The sequence below is a fragment of the Anomaloglossus baeobatrachus genome, chromosome 7 (assembly GCF_048569485.1).
Source record: "Anomaloglossus baeobatrachus isolate aAnoBae1 chromosome 7, aAnoBae1.hap1, whole genome shotgun sequence".
NCBI lineage: Eukaryota > Metazoa > Chordata > Amphibia > Anura > Aromobatidae > Anomaloglossus > Anomaloglossus baeobatrachus.
The window spans coordinates 281,362,814-281,382,821 of NC_134359.1; the positions used below are offsets into that span (position 1 = coordinate 281,362,814).

The 20,008-nt window shown below is 48.2% G+C and overlaps 1 protein-coding gene across 1 annotated transcript in view; it reads right to left on the minus strand.

The window, feature by feature from the left end:
* Positions 1–2,541: 2,541 nt before the first annotated feature.
* The window catches only part of IFT140 (intraflagellar transport 140), a 239,048-nt gene continuing 221,581 nt past the window's right edge, over positions 2,542–20,008 (minus strand). The window contains exons 19-30 of the mRNA XM_075318259.1: positions 16,279–16,456; positions 15,883–16,073; positions 15,695–15,790; positions 12,090–12,222; positions 10,983–11,126; positions 10,769–10,897; positions 8,477–8,659; positions 6,561–6,767; positions 6,000–6,212; positions 5,755–5,921; positions 4,543–4,684; positions 2,542–4,409 (exon numbers count right to left, since the gene is read on the minus strand). Coding sequence (XP_075174374.1) covers positions 4,209–4,409; positions 4,543–4,684; positions 5,755–5,921; positions 6,000–6,212; positions 6,561–6,767; positions 8,477–8,659; positions 10,769–10,897; positions 10,983–11,126; positions 12,090–12,222; positions 15,695–15,790; positions 15,883–16,073; positions 16,279–16,456 — 1,984 coding nt within the window. The 3' untranslated portion in view covers positions 2,542–4,208. The remainder of the gene's footprint in view (positions 4,410–4,542; positions 4,685–5,754; positions 5,922–5,999; positions 6,213–6,560; positions 6,768–8,476; positions 8,660–10,768; positions 10,898–10,982; positions 11,127–12,089; positions 12,223–15,694; positions 15,791–15,882; positions 16,074–16,278; positions 16,457–20,008) is intronic.

A 20,008-nucleotide genomic window follows, 5' to 3' on the forward strand; every position in this document is an offset into this window, starting at 1 on the left:
TGCGTTTTGATTTCCAAGCAAAGTCTATGGGAAATAGGGCTTTCTTGTGCACACGATGGATTTAAAAACGCAGTGATTTTGTTGACAAAAATTTTTCAAAATCTCTGCGTTTGAAGAAGCAACATGTCAATTGTTTTTGCCATTTTGGCAGCGTTTTGCTAACATTGAAGTCAATGAGAATTATCAAAACGCATCCTAAAAGAAAATTCAAGCGTTTTTCTTGCTTTTTTTTTTATGCTAAACGCATGCTTTTTTGACAAAAATCAAAGCATGCGGTTTTGGCATTATAGTGAGGTCAAGAGGTTTACATTTGCCCACACATCCATTCCATCTTTAAAAAAATGAGTCAAACAATACTTTTACTATATTTTGAACATAATTATTAAATTGCTTTAATAATTTTTGGTAAAGGCACGGTGGCTCAGTGGTTAGCACTGCAGTCTTGTGGTGGCTCAGTGGTTAGCACTGCAGTCTTGTGGTGGCTCAGTGGTTAGCACTGCAGTCTTGCGGTGGCTCAGTGGTTAGCACTGCAGTCTTGCGGTGGCTCAGTGGTTAGCACTGCAGTCTTGCGGTGGCTCAGTGGTTAGCACTGCAGTCTTGTGGTGGCTCAGTGGTTAGCACTGCAGTCTTGTGGTGGCTCAGTGGTTAGCACTGCAGTCTTGTGGTGGCTCAGTGGTTAGCACTGCAGTCTTGTGGTGGCTCAGTGGTTAGCACTGCAGTCTTGTGGTGGCTCAGTGGTTAGCACTGCAGTCTTGCAGCGCTGGGGTCCTGGGTTCTAGTCCCACTAAGGACACCATCTGCAAAGAGTTTGTATGTTCTCTCCGTGTTTGCGTGGATTTCCTCCGGGTAGTCAGATTTCCTCCCACACTCCAAAAACATACTCATAGGGACTCTAGATTGTGAGCCCCAATGGGGACAGTGTTGCCAATGTATGTAAAGTGCTGTGGAATTAACAGCGCTATATAAATGAATAAAATTATTTTTATTATTATTAGTGTATGATTTAAAGATTAATATTTTTTTAATTTTTTCCTTCTGTTTGAATGTTCAAACTTTATTTGGTTGTGTATTTGTGTTGAAAACGCATCTCAATTTAAGCTCAGAAAATCCATGTAAAACGCGGTTAAAACGCTATAAAAACAGTTGCGTATTTCCTGCGTTTATGTGGTCAAACCCAAATTTGACAAAGACAAATTCCGCCAGAGGATGCGTTCATTTCTGCAAGTTACTGAACGCAACGTGCGCACATGGCCTAAAAGGGAAAGGGGTAAAATAAGAGGAGCACCTGCGGCACAGGTTGGGAACACTAAATCTGATATGTTTGTAATGTTTAATTGCTTTTTAAAGACGTCTTGTGCACATTTCTGAGATTTGTCCCCCCCTCCATAGAAGCAGAGACGAGAGCAGCAGCCATTTTTGCTGTAAGTAGGAAACCAAACTTCCTTTTTCATGTTGTTTGACTCAATTCTATATCCTGAACACAGAGTCCCGGGGCAGGAAAGAGGAACAGGCAGACGGGGAGTCACACAGAGGACACACTATATTAAGCAGGGCTGATACCGTGCAAAAAAAGGGCTAAATATACTCTGCGGGATCATCTTCTCACGACTCTGCGCACAGGGCGGCTCCTCCTGGCAAACGAGCAAACGGGAGACACCTTATGTGGAATTCTGGTAAATAGCTGGAGTTGACGCACCGCGGCGGGAGGAAAGGTTTTACATTTATCGGGTTGATTTTCTCTGGTTGCGTCTGAACTTGACATCTGGTTGCAATCGCTATTTTGAGATCTTCAGATATTGCACAACTGCAACTCCCAGAATGCAAAAAGTCAAATGTTACCAGCAGAGGGTGCCGGTTATTCTCTGATCTGATTCATTTGGATGCTTGGCCTGCAGGCGTAAGGAGCTGGTGGAGTCCTGTCCGAAGCAGATATTTGTTGTTTTTCCCCCTGTCTATATTCCTTCCCTGGTTAGTTGTTTCAGTGCAGCAGTGGGACTAGTGATCCTTACCTGCCCACTCCCTAGCCAGGGACTATTGTAGAGACTTTTCAGGGCTTCAGGTTCCTGCTCGGCAATATAGGGACTGGCTAGGAGTTCAGGGTCCAGTGGTAGGTAGGTAGGTGTCCATCTTCCCTCTTATCAGCACTAGGGCCCACTGTTGTTAAAGTGTCCCCGATTTACCCCTTGTTTGTTGTGGTTTTAGCTCTGTTTTGTTGTATATCTGGCCTCATCTGGACAAATATAGACCATCACCCCTCCCCCAATGCCTCACGTGGATGGAACAAAGCTGCAATGCCAGACAAAGCCTATTGTCTAATCTGTTGTGAGATCCATAGCAAGTGTCACATTTCCTCGCAGTGCCACCTATGGTGACATGAAGCATTACGTAATATTCCACTGAGATCAATGGACTGGCACAAATGTGTTGAGTCCTCCACGGAGAATTTGATGAAAGTTTTGCCCATTTTTCCAGAAAATACCATACAAAAAAAATAATAAAATCTTTTTTTTAATATATATATTTACACTTATATAGAAACATACAATAAAAAATAATTTACTGATATAAAAACACATTTTTTAGGTTCTCTTTTGCTGTAAATAGTGTATATAAAAAAAAAAAAGTAAGAGCAGGACGGTGGTTTCATATGTGATTTTGGGGAAAAACATGAAACTGGAGAAGGAAAGCTGTGTGCCTTTGGCTACAATTTGGTGGGTGGGAAACGGCTGACATCACAAAGGTTTGGGGATAATTCCATTCTCTGTGTTGCATCATGGGGTATGTACACTTTTGCAACTATATTTTTTATTGTTTCAATGAACCTAAATAAAAAAAGTAAGAATTTTTAATTGTTTTATCAATAAAATAATCAATGTATACAGCTCCTATGCAGAACCATGAGTCTCCATGGTAGCAGACTGCAAGCAAACCCTGTGTGGTCTGATCTTGCAGTCATGTTTTACTGAAACTTAGGCTTCTCAGGCCTCCTTCACACGTCAGTGATTCTGGTACGTATGTTGCAGTTTTTATATGTACCAGAATCACTGACATATGCAGACCCATTAAAATAAATGGGTCTGCACACATCAGTGATTTCTCACTGACGTGTTTCTGTGCGGCGTACACGCGTGTCCGGGTGCTCCGCCCGGAGACAAGTCCGTTTATTTCTGGCATCACTGATGTGACACGAACCACACTATGGTGGGATCCGTGAAACATGTACCAGAAAAATCACATACAGTTAAAATAAAAAGTTTTTTAAACTCACCCGTCGCCAGCTATGCTGTCTTCAGCCGCTGCTGTCTCCTGCTTCCAGGCCGGCTAATTATGCTCATGAATATGCACTACACAGCCAACCCGGAAGTAGCTGCAGAGGGGAGACAGCGGCGGCCGGACATGGCATCATGGGAGACTTTAGCACCATGGAGAGCAGGAGCGAGGACAGGGGAGTATAAGTGCCTGATCTCCGTGTATTATCACAGATAGCACACAGAGATCACACATGTGCCAAAATCACGGCACATGGAGGAACATACACACATTTATCACGTCAGTGAAAAAAGTGTGTTTTTCACTGACGTGTGAAGGGGGCCTAAGGCTCTGTACACACAGTGCATTTTTTTATCACATTTTTTTGATGCATTTTGTCACAAAACTGCCAGCAAATTCAATGAGAAACCTGAAGTATTATGCACATGTTGAGTTTTTTCCTTGCAGATTTGGTGGCGAAAATAATCTACAGCATGTCAGTTCCTTCTGCGTTTTTCACCATTGAATGTAATGAAAAAAGCATGAAAAAACCACATCTAAAACATGCATTTTTTTTCCTGTCAAGAGATGCAAAAATTTCTACAACCACTCAACCTGTGCACATAGCTTTAGATGCACTGTAGCAATATATACATAAGTTGCAAAAGTCAGCACATCCCTTATAACTGCAGGCTGTGACCTCAGTGCTTTATGGTACCACATCTTGATACCACATGTCGAATATATGACAAGAAAAATGTAACAGGGGTCACATGGGGCCCATCGGAGCTGCAAAAACGGTATAGAATTATTCAGGGTCACTCGTCATGCTGGTGTCATGTTGTAGGATTCAGGTTATTAGCAGCAGTGACGTTCGCTGCAAAGGCATCAAATGTTATGGAAATATGTCAAATGTGCTGACCGTGAGCCAAGACGCTGAACCTGCGACAGGGAAAGGGTTAACCATCATAGTCTATGTCCGGAGCCTCTTCCACCTCCTCGCTGTCTTCTACGCTGTTGTGTCGCACGTGCTCAGTTGACTTATGTGCTAGTGGGATGTTGAGGGCACGATACACGGCCTCTACCGTGCCCTGTGGTACGTAGTAGCTGAGATTGACGGAGGGCATCTTGGACCTCATTTCTTCTAGGCACCGGTACGCCTGATGAGAAAGGATGCGTTAAGGACAGCATGAAGATGGATGCGACCAAAGCCACAGGTAATATCCAGGCATATGTAATGTGCACAAGGTAGGAATCACATCGCTGCTGAAGAAACGCTGACATCTACCATACCTTCTGGAAGTCTCCCTGCTGCGTGTAATGTTCCACCAGAAAACCGTACACGTCGCCAATACGGACAGCGCCCTCCAACTCCGGCTCATCCAGCAGCAGCTCGCACTGCCTGATGGCTTCCTGCTTGTCTGCGGAGTACGACCTGTGACAACCCAAATACCCACACTGATAAGGAACAAGTAATATTGGAGCAAAGCATGGTTGTATTTTTTTGGTGTAGTGCCGACGTCTCTGCAGAGACACCGACTTAACGCACCGGCCAGGTCGCATCCTCCCAGGCACTTCCCCGACCATCCATGTGTGCTGATGCATACTTCCCCTCCTGGGCCCTGTACATACAGCACAGGATCTAAGATGCACGCGTGCACACTGGCTCTTCTCTTAAAGGGCTGGCACGCTATTTCCAGGAAATGCCTTTCACCCTATGGTTGAGTGGCACTATGTAGTTAAGGCATCCTCCCATTAGGGGAGGTGCCTGGGCAACACATTCAGTTAGTCAGTATACCAGTCTGCTAGCCAGTTGTCAGGTCCCGTTTGTCTCCAGTATCTGCCTTCCCATACCTGACTACCCCTGCCGTGCCCACCATTCCTGTCTGTACCTGCTTGTCCAGCCTGCCTCAGTCACCCCGCCTTTACAAGTCTATTCCTGAGTCTATCACCTGCCCTGGGAGTGGTATCAGGCATGCGCCTCACGGTGGGCGCTAAGTTAAGCCCCTCCCACTAAAGGGTAAGCTCGGGTCCCCCTGTGGTCCAGTGGGTCCACTAACCCAGTTCGCTGGCTCTACACTGGCTGTGAGAGTGACATTTGGGCATTGGGTTCCACTAAACTACAAAACTAGATAGGCCACAAATATCAAATTGTGGTGGTCCAACCCCCAGGACCTTCTGATCAGCTGTCTGTAAGGGTCACAGTAGACCAGTAGGCGTCGATTCCCCTTTATTATTTACCAGGAACAGCTTTGTATTTGCAGTTATGTCTGAAGTAAATAGGGCTGCAATACACAACAAGTGCTAAAAGTACAGGGCCTGGTGCACAATGAAGGGACATGACGCGGGACCTCTCCGATCAGTCAGACCTCCAGTGATCTGATCTTGACGGCCCATTCTAAGGAGAAGCTTGTAATGCAGTAGCCCTGCATTGCACTAATATATATATATATATATATATATATATATATATATATATATAAATAATATCTCTGGATCCCTTACCTGCGCGCCTGGATAAACCTCTTGACCAGAGTGATTTTATTCTGCATATCGGACTGTCGTCTTTCTTGCTCCTCTGGGCTGCGCATTTTGGCTTTAGACAAACACTTGTACGCCTCGGTCAGCGCTCCCATGGCCTTCTCATAGTTCTGAAATTCATCAATCTCCACCTAAGGTACGGACAAGGTCCAGGAAGAGTCAATGGAGGGTTTGCCATGCATTGTAATGTCTTCGTATCGATCACTAACCTGAGCGCAGGCATCATAGAAACCAGCCAGAAGGTCGAGGGCTCTTCCCTTGGTGTAGAAGTTGATGATATTATTGACAATATGGGGATCTTGCCGCCAATCCAGAGACTGCAGATAATTGGCCGCCATGATGTAGATCTCCTTCTGTCTGGAAACTCCGGCAAAAAACACTATTTTTTCGGTGTCACCTGACTTCAGTAATGATCTCATAGCCTAGGGAAAAGAGAGAACATAAGAAGTCAGATACTTTGGGGGATCTCCCTGCTCCATTCTGCCTCTTCTCTGAACTATTCGGGAATCGGCAACCTGCAGCACTCCGGCAGTTATACACTACAACTACCAAGAAGTCATGATAGTCACCTGATGGTCTGTGGTGTCAAAAAATGCCGAGAGGTTGCAGGGATCATCAGCTGAATATAGCTGGAGTGCCGATGATTGCCGACTCCTACTCTACAGGATTGGTCATGTCTGTAACAAAGGGCTGCCATCCTGTTCTGATATGGCGTCAGTGGTAAAAGAAACAGATATGGTGCATGGCTCTATCCAAATGTCAAGTCTTACCTTTATCTTATTCCCAGCCTGGGTGTACTTTTTGGTTGCAAGGTGATAATTCCCTTGTCGCATGCAGCAGTCGGCGATCCGTTCCAGCAGTTCCCGTCTGGCCTCCTCACTAAGCTCCTTGGAGTTTTTGGACACGGTCATCTTTTCTGCCATATCCTCGGTGATGATGAGATTCTGCTCCAGGCACAGCTGAAGGGCATCATAGTACTGCCGGACAGATATACACCAGACGTGGGACATGGGGACAGCAGCATCATTTATCACTGGACTCTCGGGGGCAGATTTATCAAAAGTGGTGCAAAGGAAAGGTAAAGTCGTGAAAAATCATCTGCTATTGAAAACTACTCCACTTTACTTTTCCTTTACTCGACTTTTGATACATAGGATCCGCACAAAAGTGGAAGCCTTTTAGGTTAGACCAAGTCTGGCCACAATGTAGGAAAACTGTGCCCGGACAGGGGCGGCTATATGTCCTCTACCCTTATAGTGGAATAAAAAAAAAAAAGCACTCCATAATACAATACAAACTAATATTCACCCCACAGCCGGATACAGAGTTTTAAGCATTAAAGGTCTTTGTCAAGGAAATACACATTAACGTGAAAGATATACACAGTCCTTACAATAGTGACATCATTTCCCACAGTACATAAACTAAGCAAAAAAAGGTCAAAACAAAAAATAAAAGCAGCGTCCTGTATAAATTAACTAATTGGCCAGCCTACAATCACTGGCACTACAAATGGTTAATAAATGGATCTTAGATACATAATATAAGCAACCTGGCAGCTTGTGTTATATGCCTTATACAAAGGAAACTCATCTATTAGGAATCTGCATGACCTGTCTACACATCTACACATGTACGACTGTTCTGCTGGCTTTGGCAATATGATATGACTGCGCATGCGTAGCTTCTGCTGGCCATGCCAATATCATATAATTGCGCATGCGTAATCTCAACTGGCTCTGGAAATATCCTATAACTGCACATGCGTAACTTCTGCTGGAAATATCATATGACTGCACATGCGTAACTTCTGCTGGAAATATCATATGACTGCGCATGCGTAACTTCTGCTGGAAATATCATATGACTGCGCATGCGTAACTTCAACTGACTGGCAATATCATACGACTGCGCATGCATAGCTTCGGCTGGCAATATCATATGACTGCACACGCGTAATTTCTGCAGGCTTTGACAATATCATGACTGTGCATGCGTAACGTCTGCTGGCTCTGGCAATATCATGTGACTGTGCATGCACAACTTTTGTTGGCTCTTGTAATATCATCGGTGGCTGAGCATGCACACTCATGACAGTAATCTGAAGTTTGTTGCTGTGAGTCTACCTATGACTCAACAACTTTCTGTCATGTGTTACTTATTTCCCAACGCCAGCGTGGAAGCGCTTCTACCTGCTATATTAATTACATTTGTCATGTCTATTTCCCCTAATTGTTAAAGGGGTTGTCCTAGACTGAAATAGTGATGATCTGTGCTCAGAATTGGTCATCAATGTGAGACGGGTGGGGATCCATCACTGCACTCCTATTGATTGGCTGTCAGTGTGAACAGTGTACACAGCTGGATCAGCACAGCTCCATACACTATGTAGTGGCTATTCTCAGGTACTGCAGCTCAGATCACATTCACTATAATAGAAGATGAGCTGCAGTACCCGAGAACGGCCACTACACAGTGTATGGAAATGTATGGACTGTATATACCTGCACTGTACACTGTGTATTTGGGTGATAAAATCCCTGATGGGGTGAAACGTTGCATCCTGGTGTGGGGTGAAGTCATTAGTTCCCGTGTTCACCCTTACCCTTGTACACAGCGTTACAGTGCCGATCATTACTCATTTAACAGATGGATTGTGTTTTGTGTGTTCACAAAAAAAAATTACCTTTTTAGCTGCTAATAGTAATTCCACTGCTTTCTCAAACTGGTTGTGCTGGATGAAGAAATCTGAGCAGCGAGCGAGGAGGGCCGGGTCCGACTTCTCATCGAGGTCCTCGGCTATCAGCTGAAGAGCCCCAAACTGCTCCGTAGCAAACGCCAACTCCAACGCCTTGGAGAGATGACCGGACTGGACGCAAGAGGGGAGAAAAAGAGAAAAGCTTGTATATGCCTAAAACATGGAACTGACGAAGATGTAAGGAGACCTCAAAGACCGCAAGGAAACGGCAACTATTCTAAAGTGCAAACGTAATTTTGTATAGAGCTAAAATTCCAAGCAAATTCCATAATATCCTTCCAGAGGTGTGAACTCTGCTTTTGTAATAAACAGCCCCAAATCCACTGCTTCCCATCAAACAGTGTTGTATTAACGGGACTGTCAGCACAGAATGACTAATCAAACAAAGCACAGGCAAACAGTGCATAATGGTGGGGCCAGACATTTAAAGGGGTTGTACACTCTTTTTACATTGATGGCTTATCCTTAGGATCGGTCATCAATGTCTGATTGGCCGGGGTCTGACACCAAGCACCCCCGATGATCAGCTGTCTTCAGTGCTGGCAGCTGGAAATGCTCTGTTGCGGAGCTGCTCTGTCTTCAGATCACGGCCGCAGTTGGGTACTGCACATCTGCCTCCCATTGATTTGAATGGGAGAAGGATGTGCAGTACCCGGGTGCGGCCACCATCAGGAGACAGGGCAGCTCCCAAACTGAGCATTTCCGGCCACCTGCTGTCGCCAGAGAACAGCTGATTGAAAGGGGTGTCAGACCCCACTGATCAGACATTGGTGATCTATCCTAAAGGTCCCGTCACACACAGAGATAAATCTTTGGCAGATCTGTGGTTGCAGAGAAATCATGGACATATTGTTCCATTTGTACACAGCCACAAACCTGGCACTGATTGTCCACAATTTCACCGCAACCACAGATCTGCCGCAGATTTATCTCTATGTGTGACAGGGCCTTAAGGATAGGCCATCAATGTTAATGTAGTGAACAACCCCTTTAAATGCACCTTCCCACCTACTCGTCTTCCACATATCTCCACCCCCACTTTCTTTGATTGACAGCTCTGCTGGATTTATAGAAGCAGAGATAAATAGCAGACAAACAGATCTGAGGTGCACTTAAATGTTTGGCACCACCATGATGCGCCGAGCGCCTGTGTTTGGTTTGAACAGTCATTCTGTGCTGACAAAAACCCTTTAAAGGGAATCGGTCTCCACGTTTTTTGCTCCCTCATCTGAGAGCAGCATAATGTAGAGACAGAGACCCTGATTCCAGTGATGTGTCATTCACTGGGCTGTTTGCTGTCATTTTGAGAAAATCATTTGTTTTCTCTGCTGCAGATCTAGCAGTTATACAAAGCGCATGGATATGCTGGACTACCTGTAGCACGCCAAATAGTCCAGGAATGATAATCTCCTGCTGATTAAACAAAGATTTTATCAAAACTACACTAAGCAGCTAAGTAAGTGACACATCTCTGGAATCAGGATCTCTGCCCCTACACTATGCTGCTCTCAGATTAGGTGGCAAAAACCTGGTGACAGATTGCTGTTAAGTGCACCTTTCCAGCTACTTGTTTTCCCTCTATCTCCACCCTCACCTTCTTTTATTGACAGATCTGGCTTTACAGAGCCAGAGAAGGGCAGATATAAATAGCAAACAAACAGGGGGAAGGTGCACTTAAATGTTTGGCCATGCCATGATGCACTTAGAGCCTGTGCTTGGTTTGATCAGTCATTCTGTGCTGACAGAGTCCCTGATTCCTGCAGCCACCACTGGGGGGCGCTCACTGAATACATTCATATTTATACAGCTCTCAAACACAATCATAAATCGGTCTTCGCTAAAGGAGATGCAGCATCAGGAGCGCACTGCTTCCTGCTTATCCAGAGATGGTGTGCTCCTGAAGATTGACAGCGCGGACCAGAGGCATGGTCGGGCAACTGGTCTGTGCTGTGCTATGCTCTCTGCCAGGTTGCAGCTTGGCAGACATGCAAGGGGGCTGACGCTGGTGGATGTGTCCAGCTCATTGGCACATGCAGCCTGTAAAGCATAGCACCTACTTGCCTAGGTGTTTCAATGCCCCTAGTAGCCCAATGTGCCATTTTGACCACTGGAAGTACAGACCTGGTGCTACAATAGGCTGCCCTCATATAAAGCAGCATTTTAAGCTGACAGATCTGCTTTAGCAATACTCTTCTCATCCACTCCTTAGCGGTTTTCTACCTTGTGGTACAGCATGACCGCTCTATCCATTTGCTCTCCCTTCTCTTCGTAGTACCGCGCTGCGTCCATCATGTCCTCCGGGGTGCTGAGCAATGCCAGGTTCATGAGCTGATCATCCAGATTATTTTCCTGTATGGGAACAAGTATTAGGGTCACACCTGACATTAATGGACCCTGTCCCTGGATAGTGCGGTCCTAGAGGGCATGTACCAACCTTGCAAAGCCTGATGGCGTTATTATAAGCCTGTGCTCGGGTATAGAAATGCACTGCCTGCTTTAGATCCCCTTGGCTTTCATACTGACGTGCCAGGTGGTAGGACGCGGCCAGGTTGCCAGTATCATTAGCAATTTCTGAAGCCTAGAATGAAAAAGTAGCAGGATGGAGGAACGATTCCATGAAGTATACAGTGTGTCCACCCATATCCTGTCCACCACCATTAACTTGAGAACGGCGGCAGCTATGGGCATAGAAGTGGTGTCTAGGTATAGTAAAGTAGCCATGCGCTACGCAATGAAACCACCTATAGCGCCACCTGGTGGAGAACAATGGAGTTAGCATTTTTATCTCGAAAACGGAACGAGAGAGAAAAAAAGTGAATTACAAAGTTGTAGGGCATCATCAATTCAATAGGAATCGACACCTTGCATACAGAAATGCTAAGATTAGAACGTGTAAAACTCACAAGGCTGCGGACGTGAAGCGATACCTCATGGAGACCTTCCTACAAGTCATTGGGTATGGTGGCTGTGTGGAGTGGCCTCCACGCTCACCTGACCTGACTCCATTGGACTTCTTTCTGTGAGGTCACATCAAACAGCAGGTGTATGCGACCCCTCCACCAACATTGCAGGACCTACGACCACATATCACAGATGCTTGTGCAAACGTGTCACCTACCATATTGCACAACGTGCAGCAAGATACAGTATGCTGTGCAGAGGCCAGATGTGCATTGCAGCTGATGGTGGCCACTTTGAGCATCAAAGTTAAATGAGCGCCAGATGCGTGACCAGCATTCAGTGTTTTGGGGGGGTCAGGGGTTTCATATCATAGCATTTCTGTTTGCAAGGTGTCGATTCGTATTGAATTGATGAGGCCCTACAATTTTTTAATTCACTTTTTTTCCTCTATCTCATTCCGTTTTTGAGATAAAAATGCTAACTCCGTTTTTTCCACCAGGTGGCGCTATAGGTGGTATCTAGGTATATATACCTAGACACGAGTTCTATGCCTATAGCTGCCGCCATTCACAAGTTAATGGCGGTGGACACGATATGGGTGGATAAACTGTGTATACTGCTACGCTGCGTAGTCTCTTACCTTCTGTATGTTGCGCAGGAAGCAATGTACTCGCACCAAGGACAGGTAGTCTTGCGCCAGCTCATAGTATTGCAGAGCAGCGTCCAGGTCTGACTGGCTCTCCAGGTACTGAGCCCACCATTTCCAGAGAATCCTGTATGGGGACGTCCAGAAAACAATAGTTCACACTTATACATAAAGTATTTTTGTAGACTTTGTATCCTGCTACTAATTCAAAACTAAGCAGCGTCCAACCAGTAATAGTACAGAGATGAGCAGTGGTGAAATATGTCCTTTACTGGGCAGCGGGACCCTTTCATGTCAGTCAATAGTATAGTTTAATGTGAGCATTAGGAGACCCCACAATTTTCAGGGTGGGGGGTAATCTCTGGTACAGCAGGGTGCAGATCTGTAGAAACACTCCAACAGTTGAGTGTAAAGAAATTGCTCATGAAGGAATTAATGAAGGTTTCAAGGAAGGGACCAGACAAACCAGAATGAAGGCGATATGCAGAAATCCGCCATAGCATCATAATCCCTGACAAGCGAAATGAATAACAGCGGTGGGATATAGGAGGCAGCAAGTGACCAGTCAATTTATGTAAGTGATGTGGAAGCAGGAAAAATGAGCAAGCGAACTAATGTCAGTGACTTTCAGGAGGACAAAATCGAGATAACGTCATGACTAGATGACAGCATCTCCAAATCAGCAGGATTTGTTAATGGGAATCTGTCACCAGGTTTTTGACAACAAATCTGAGAGCAGCAAAACATAAGGGCAGAGATCCTGATTCCAGGGATATGTCACTTACTTGGCTGCTTAGTGTAATTTTGTTATAACCAATGTTTACTATGCAGGAGATCAGCATTACAGGACTACTTGGTGTGCTGCCAGGTAGTCCAGCATATTCATGAGCTCTGTATGCTACATCTGCAGCAGAGAAAACAGTGATTTTATCAAAATAACAGCAAACAGCTCAGTAAGTGACACATCGCTGGAATCAGGGTCTCTGTCTCTACATTATGCTGCTCTCAAATGGGAGGAGCAAAAACCTGGTGACAGATTCCCTTTAAGTGCTCCTGGTGTACAGCAGGTCTTGTGTGGTGTTCCCGGTATATGGCAGGTCTTGTGGGGTGTTCCTGGTATATGGCAGGTCTTGTGGGGTGTTCCCGGTATATGGCAGGTCTTGTCTGGCGTTTCTGGTATATGGCAGGTCTTGTGGGGTGTTCCTGGTATATTGCAGGTCTTGTGGGGTGTTCCTGGTATATGGCAGGTCTTGTGGGGTGTTCCCGGTATATGGCAGGTCTTGTGGGGTGTTTCCAGTATATGGCAGGTCTTGTGGGGTATTCCCGGTATACAGCAGGTCTTGTGGGGTATTCCCGGTATGCGTCAGGTCTTGTGGGGCGTTACCGGTAACCAGCAGGTCTTGTGGGGTGTTCCGGATACATGTCAGGTTTTGTGGAGTGTGTCTTGTGGGGTGTTCCCGGTATACAGCAGGTCTTGTGGGGTGCTTCTGGTATACAGTAGGTCTTGTGGGGTGTTCCCGGTATATGGCAGGTCTTGTGGGGTGTTCCCAGTATACGGCAGGTCGCGTGGGGTGTTCCCAGCATACGGCAGGTCGTGTGGGGTGTTCCCAGTATATGGCAGGTCGTGTGGGGTGTTCCCAGTATATGGCAGGTCGTGTGGGGTGTTCCCAGTATACGGCAGGTCGTGTGGGGTGTTCCCAGTATACAGCAGGTCTTGTGGGGTGCTTCTGGTATACAGTAGGTCTTGTGGGGTGTTCCCGGTATATGGCAGGTCTTGTGGGGTGTTCCCGGTATACAGTAGGTCTTGTGGGGTGTTCCTGGTATATGGCAGGTCTTGTGGGGTGTTCCCAATATATGGCAGGTCTTGTGGGGTGTTTCCAGTATATGGCAGGTCTTGTGGGGTATTCCCGGTATACAGCAGGTCTTGTGGGGTATTCCCGGTATGCGTCAGGTCTTGTGGGGTGTTACCGGTAACCAGCAGGTCTTGTGGGGTGTTCCGGATACATGTCAGGTTTTGTGGAGTGTGTCTTGTGGGGTGTTCTTGGTATACGGCAGGTCTTGTGGGGTGTTCTTGGTATACGGCAGGTCTTGTGGGGTGTTCTTGGTATACGGCAGGTCTTGTGGGGTGTTCCCAGTATACAGCAGGTCTTGTGGGGTGCTTCTGGTATACAGTAGGTCTTGTGGGGTGTTCCCGGTATATGGCAGGTCTTGTGGGGTGTTCCCGGTATATGGCAGGTCTTGTGGGGTGTTCCCAGTATACGGCAGGTCGCGTGGGGTGTTCCCAGCATACGGCAGGTCTTGTGGGGTGTTCCCAGTATATGGCAGGTCGTGTGGGGTGTTCCCAGTATACAGCAGGTCGTGTGGGGTGTTCCCAGTATACAGCAGGTCTTGTGGGGTGCTTCTGGTATACAGTAGGTCTTGTGGGGTGTTCCCGGTATATGGCAGGTCTTATGGGGTGTTCCCTGTATACGGCAGGTCTTGTGGGGTGTTCCCGGTATACGGCAGGTCGTGTGGGGTGTTCCCAGTATAGAGCAGGTCGTGTGGGGTGCTTCTGGTATACAGTAGGTCTTGTGGGGTGCTTCTGGTATACAGTAGGTCTTGTGGGGTGCTTCTGGTATACAGTAGGTCTTGTGGGGTGCTTCTGGTATACAGTAGGTCTTGTGGGGTGCTTCTGGTATACAGTAGGTCTTGTGGGGTGTTCCCGGTATATGGCAGGTCTTGTGGGGTGTTCCCGGTATATGGCAGGTCTTGTGGGGTGTTCCCAGTATACGGCAGGTCGCGTGGGGTGTTCCCAGCATACGGCAGGACTTGTGGGGTGTTCCCAGTATATGGCAGGTCGTGTGGGGTGTTCCCAGTATACAGCAGGGCGTGTGGGGTGTTCCCAGTATACAGCAGGTCTTGTGGGGTGCTTCTGGTATACAGTAGGTCTTGTGGGGTGTTCCCGGTATATGGCAGGTCTTGTGGGGTGTTCCCGGTATACGGCAGGTCTTGTGGGGTGTTCCCAGTATACGGCAGATCTTGTGGGGTGTTCCCAGTATACAGCAGGTCTTGTGGGGTGCTTCTGGTATACAGTAGGTCTTGTGGGGTGCTTCTGGTATACAGCAGGTCTTGTGGGGTGTTCCCGGTATAAGGCAGGTCTTGTGGGGTGTTCCCGGTAAACGGCAGGTCTTGTGGGGTGTTCCCGGTATACGGCAGGTCTTGTGGGGTGTTCCCGGTAAACGGCAGGTCTTGTGGGGTGTTCCCGGTATACGGCAGGTCTTGTGGGGTGTTCCCAGTATACGGCAGGTCTTGTGGGGTGTTCCCAGTATACGGCAGGTCATGTGGGGTGTTCCCAGTATACGGCAGGTCTTGTGGGGTGTTCCCAGTATACGGCAGGTCATGTGGGGTGTTCCCGGTATACAGCAGGTCTTGTGGGGTACTTCTGGTATACAGTAGGTTTTGGTGGAACAAGGGATTCAGCTCTGTTATGTCTGATCGGTGTATATGATAAATGATTCCTGAAAAGTCATCTACAATGAATTCTACTCCCAATGTGTGTCTCTAGACCTCAAAATGCGTGTAATATTTTTCATAGTGTCCTCTGTACAGGAGAACCTTACTTGTCTTTCTTGTTATTAATGTAGCTCTCCAGGGTCTGAGGGTTTTCCAGGAGCATCCTAGGAACTTCAAAGCGATGGGTGTCTGACTTCTCAAAGCTAAGGATTACAGAAAGAATAGGTCAGTGATGTGTTCCTCAGACGCGCTGCTCGCTTTCTCCTAAGACCAAATCCACCATCAGTGAACTTACTAGGTGAGAGACACACTCCGGTCCCCCGTGGCTTCCTGGTGCTTTGCATAGTGATAATAGGTGGTCCTCAGGTGGACTCGGTCATGGTTCTCCGCAGTCTCAATCGCTTTCTGCCACTGACCCCAGGCCTGGTACAGTTTATTGAGAAGATCGTAACGTTTGCAGGTTTTGTATAGCTGCTCCGCATCTTCCTGCGAAGAGAAGAGATGATATAGATCCAGAACACATCCATCTGTGTTATTCAAAACGGCAACTTATCAAGCAAAAAACCCAAGCCCCATATTGGCTAGGTCTATGGAAAAAAAAAACGAAATCAAAGAAACATAAATTGGCTGCGTCGAGCCCATTTCCAATACCTGATATTTGTGTGGATCAAACACAACAGACATTACCCACCAGCATTCCCAGCTGTACGGCCAACATGGCCACCCGGGCTTCTACCTCGGGCTCTTGCTCTGCCTCCCGCAGTGCTTTGGCACCCCTGGCGTGGCCCATTTTTCCCAGGCACACTTTGGCCACATCCAGTCTCCTTGTCTTGACGCACATCCGTGCCATGTTTTCCCAGACTGTTTCACTACAATAAAAAAGTAAAAAAAAAAAAAGTAAAAAGAAAAGTTCTCATATATAATGAAAAACCGATGTGGCTGCCTGTGAGGCAAATCCCGGGATATGAAGATGAATTATGACTCCAGTCATAATCGCTCATCACTCCCTGGCAGTGCCCCCTCCCTTCTTGTTCTCAGTGTTCCACTTACACCTCCATGGCCATGTCCTGTGATATGGAAATGAGGTGGTGTGGGAACAATGGACACAGGATGACTCCCTGCCGTCCCCCTGTAACAAGAGTTGTATCTCATTAGCAAGGCTATGGAAATAGCCAGACAGAACGACTCCAGTAAAAAATGGTTCATATCTCGCAAGCCATATTTCCGATAAATATGGCAACCATAAAAATGGTGTCTCCGCATGCGGACGATGCCGGCACACCCTTTTTATGGGAGCAGGACATTGGGAAATGCCCCAGGCGTGATATCAGCCAATGGGGAACTGGCAGACAGGTCATGAGTCCCCTCGTTCTGTAGCTAAATTCATAACTGTCACAATGAGAGCATTGGCGTCCGCCTACGACGCTCCCAGGCAAAGTTATGGCCCATATTCCATGTTGGGATATTGTCCATAACTCAAGCCAGGGGTGGAGCAGTGCTCCCTGTGAGGTCACGAAGGTAGGAGGGGACCTGGATTTGGCCAGGTTGATAACCCTACTTCGGCCATTTTCCAGTGTTCTTTCGCTGGGGGTCACGTGTAGGAAACATCTGTGGGAGTTCCTGGAAACCTGGTCTACAGCGCCCCCCTGTGGCCAGACGCAACAAGGTAACTGCTGGAACTGTGTATGCCTGTCTGTAAACCATGCTTTGATTGTAACTGTACTCTGACATAACTGTATATTCTGTAGATTCCCTATTGTATATATTGTAGTTCTAGTGTGCTTTAGGCTGATTAAATTATATAATTAATCTTGGGCTGTTCTGTTATCTCGATCTTGAATCCCACGTCTGTGTGTTCGGCTAATAGTTACCGTGAAGCGGTTGGTGGCAGCGAGTTGTGCCAAGGATTATTGTGGGGAGGCCAGTGAGATTCGGGGAGATTTTATATATTCCGCCCGCGGAGGTCGGAGGAATATATACCTTACTCTCACCGGGGACCCTTCAATAATCGGCATAAGTAGTATAGCGGCCTCCTGGCTTATGGTCGGGCAATCCCATAATTGGCCTGACTATAAGAGGGGCGCTAGAGAGCGCGTCACGTGCTCTGTCTGTCGGTCGGGAGGTATAAAGGAGGGGTGACCCCCACTTGTTACCCCCCGATTGTGACGTACTGGTAGCCAGCGCGGGGGATTTCTGAGTGACCCCCCCGGTGGTTTGTGACATATTGGTGGCATAGCGGTGGGATCGAGATAATAGTGTGTGTGAGTGTGAGAACCATACTCCCAGACACTAAAGACTGCCTGCAGCAGCTGTGGCTGCTGGGGTCTTCAGACTAGCTCAACACTAGAGTGTCAGAGTGCAGATACTGTAAGGTGTGTGGAGGCATCAGGTGTCAGTTCTGTGTCAGTGACCAAAAGTCTGCAAGAATGGCTGATGGCACCAGGAGCAGAGCTATGCAACTGGCCAATGCTAAGGCAGGAGCCGAAGAGAGGGAGGACGGTGCTGTGGACAGTAATGAGGAGGTTGCCCACGAGTCCTCCAGGAGCTCGACGCCAGAAAACCGTTCTGCAGAGGACAGCGCACAAGCTGGCAATTATGGACAAGATGAGGAGCAGCTCACCCAAGGGTCCTCAACGAGCCAGATGCCAGCCCTCCGCTCTGCAAGGGACAGTGAATCACCAGGCTCCGCAGCGGGCCGCAGATCACCACGTGCCATTCCACCGAGCCTGGGAGGCTCGGATAGCCTTCTTCAAATGGCTATGGCCCTTCTCCAGGCTGGAGACCAGGAGGGCTACAAGGGACTCCTGGCAGAGCGCAGGGCAGAGCGGCAAGCAGCGCGTGAGGCTGAGGCTGCGGAGCGGCAGGCAGCGCGTGAAGAGCGCCAGGCAGAGCGTGACTACCAGCTGCAGCTAGCTCAGCTCCGGCCCTCATCAGCCACATGTGACCTTCGAGACACCAAACTTCCAAAGGTCCGTGTTGAGGACTTCCCAGTGCTGGAGAAGGATGGAGACTTGGACTCTTTCTTGACTGCTTTTGAACGGACTTGCTTGCAGCACCATCTGGACAAGGACCAGTGGGCCAAATACCTGACCCCCCGTTTAAGGGGTAAGGCCCTGGATATCCTTGGTGACTTGCCTGCTGAGGCAGATCAGGGCTACGACACCATCAAGCGGGCCCTGATCCAACAGTACAACCTCACTCCAGAGTCCTACCGCAAGAAGTTCCGGAGCCTACAGAAGGGACCAAAGGACTCCTGGGCTGACCACCGGCGGGCACTTGCCCGAGCTGCCGACCACTGGACCCAAGGCCTGCAGCTTTCCACCGGACCGGAGATCCTGGACTTGTTCATCACGGAGCAACTCTTGTGGAACTGCCCTGAGGATCTCCGCCAGTTCATCCGAGACCAGAAGCCAAAGGGGTCCACGGCTACAGCTGCCCTTGCCGATGACTACACCAACAACCGGGCCCCTGAGGCCAGGAGAGCGGCCACCAGCAGCACCTGGAGAGGGGGTAAGATGAATTCGGCGACTGCCCCACCTGCCCCTAGACTGCAGGGGGTGTCCCCCTCAACTCCCCTCTCCAGGCCCGTGGCGGAACCAAGACGGTGCCACCAGTGCAACCTACCTGGACACTTCAAGGCCATGTGCCCTCAGCGTCCCAAGGCCCCGGCTCCGTCCCCGTCCCAAGGGCCGCCCAAGGTGTATTGTGTGGGTGGGGGTGGTGGTAGGTCCCTGGACAGCTTCCAACCTGTCACCGTCGGCCGGTCGGTGACCATAGGACTGCGAGACAGCGCCTCGGAGGTGACTCTGGTGCGGCCTGAGATGGTGTCCCCCCAAGACTTGATCCCTGGAAAAACCCTCGCTGTCTCCGGGATTGGAGGCACTGACCCGGCGCTGCCTGTTGCTGACATTTATGTGGACTGGGGCGCAGGGCGAGGGGTGAGGGAGGTGGGGGTAACTGATCGGATCCCTGCAAACGTGCTACTTGGGACAGATTTGGGGCAGATAACCTCCCAGTTTGGGCCCCAACCAAGGGCTGAACCTTCAGCCAGTACTGACATGCCTCCGGACAATGTTAATGTGTTATCTATGAATGATGTAAGGGAGGAGGGAGTGAACTCTGATATTTCTGCTTGCATAGACACCATAGACACACACTCAGCTGCAGCTGTGACAGGGGAGGGGGTCAGAGAAAGGTGTGACAATGCCTCTACAAGTAACCAGCCTGTGAGCTGGGATCTGTTGCCCTCTGCAGGGATAAGCAGAGAGCAGGGTGCTGCAGGGGGAGGACCAGTGTGTGGGGTGGGGGCTACCACAGCAAATGTGGGGTCCCCAGAGATTTCACAGCGGGGTTCTGTTGCTGCAGGAGGGGAACAGGCAGGTGAGATTGGGGCCGGTCCAGGAGCGGAAGTGCTCCCAGGT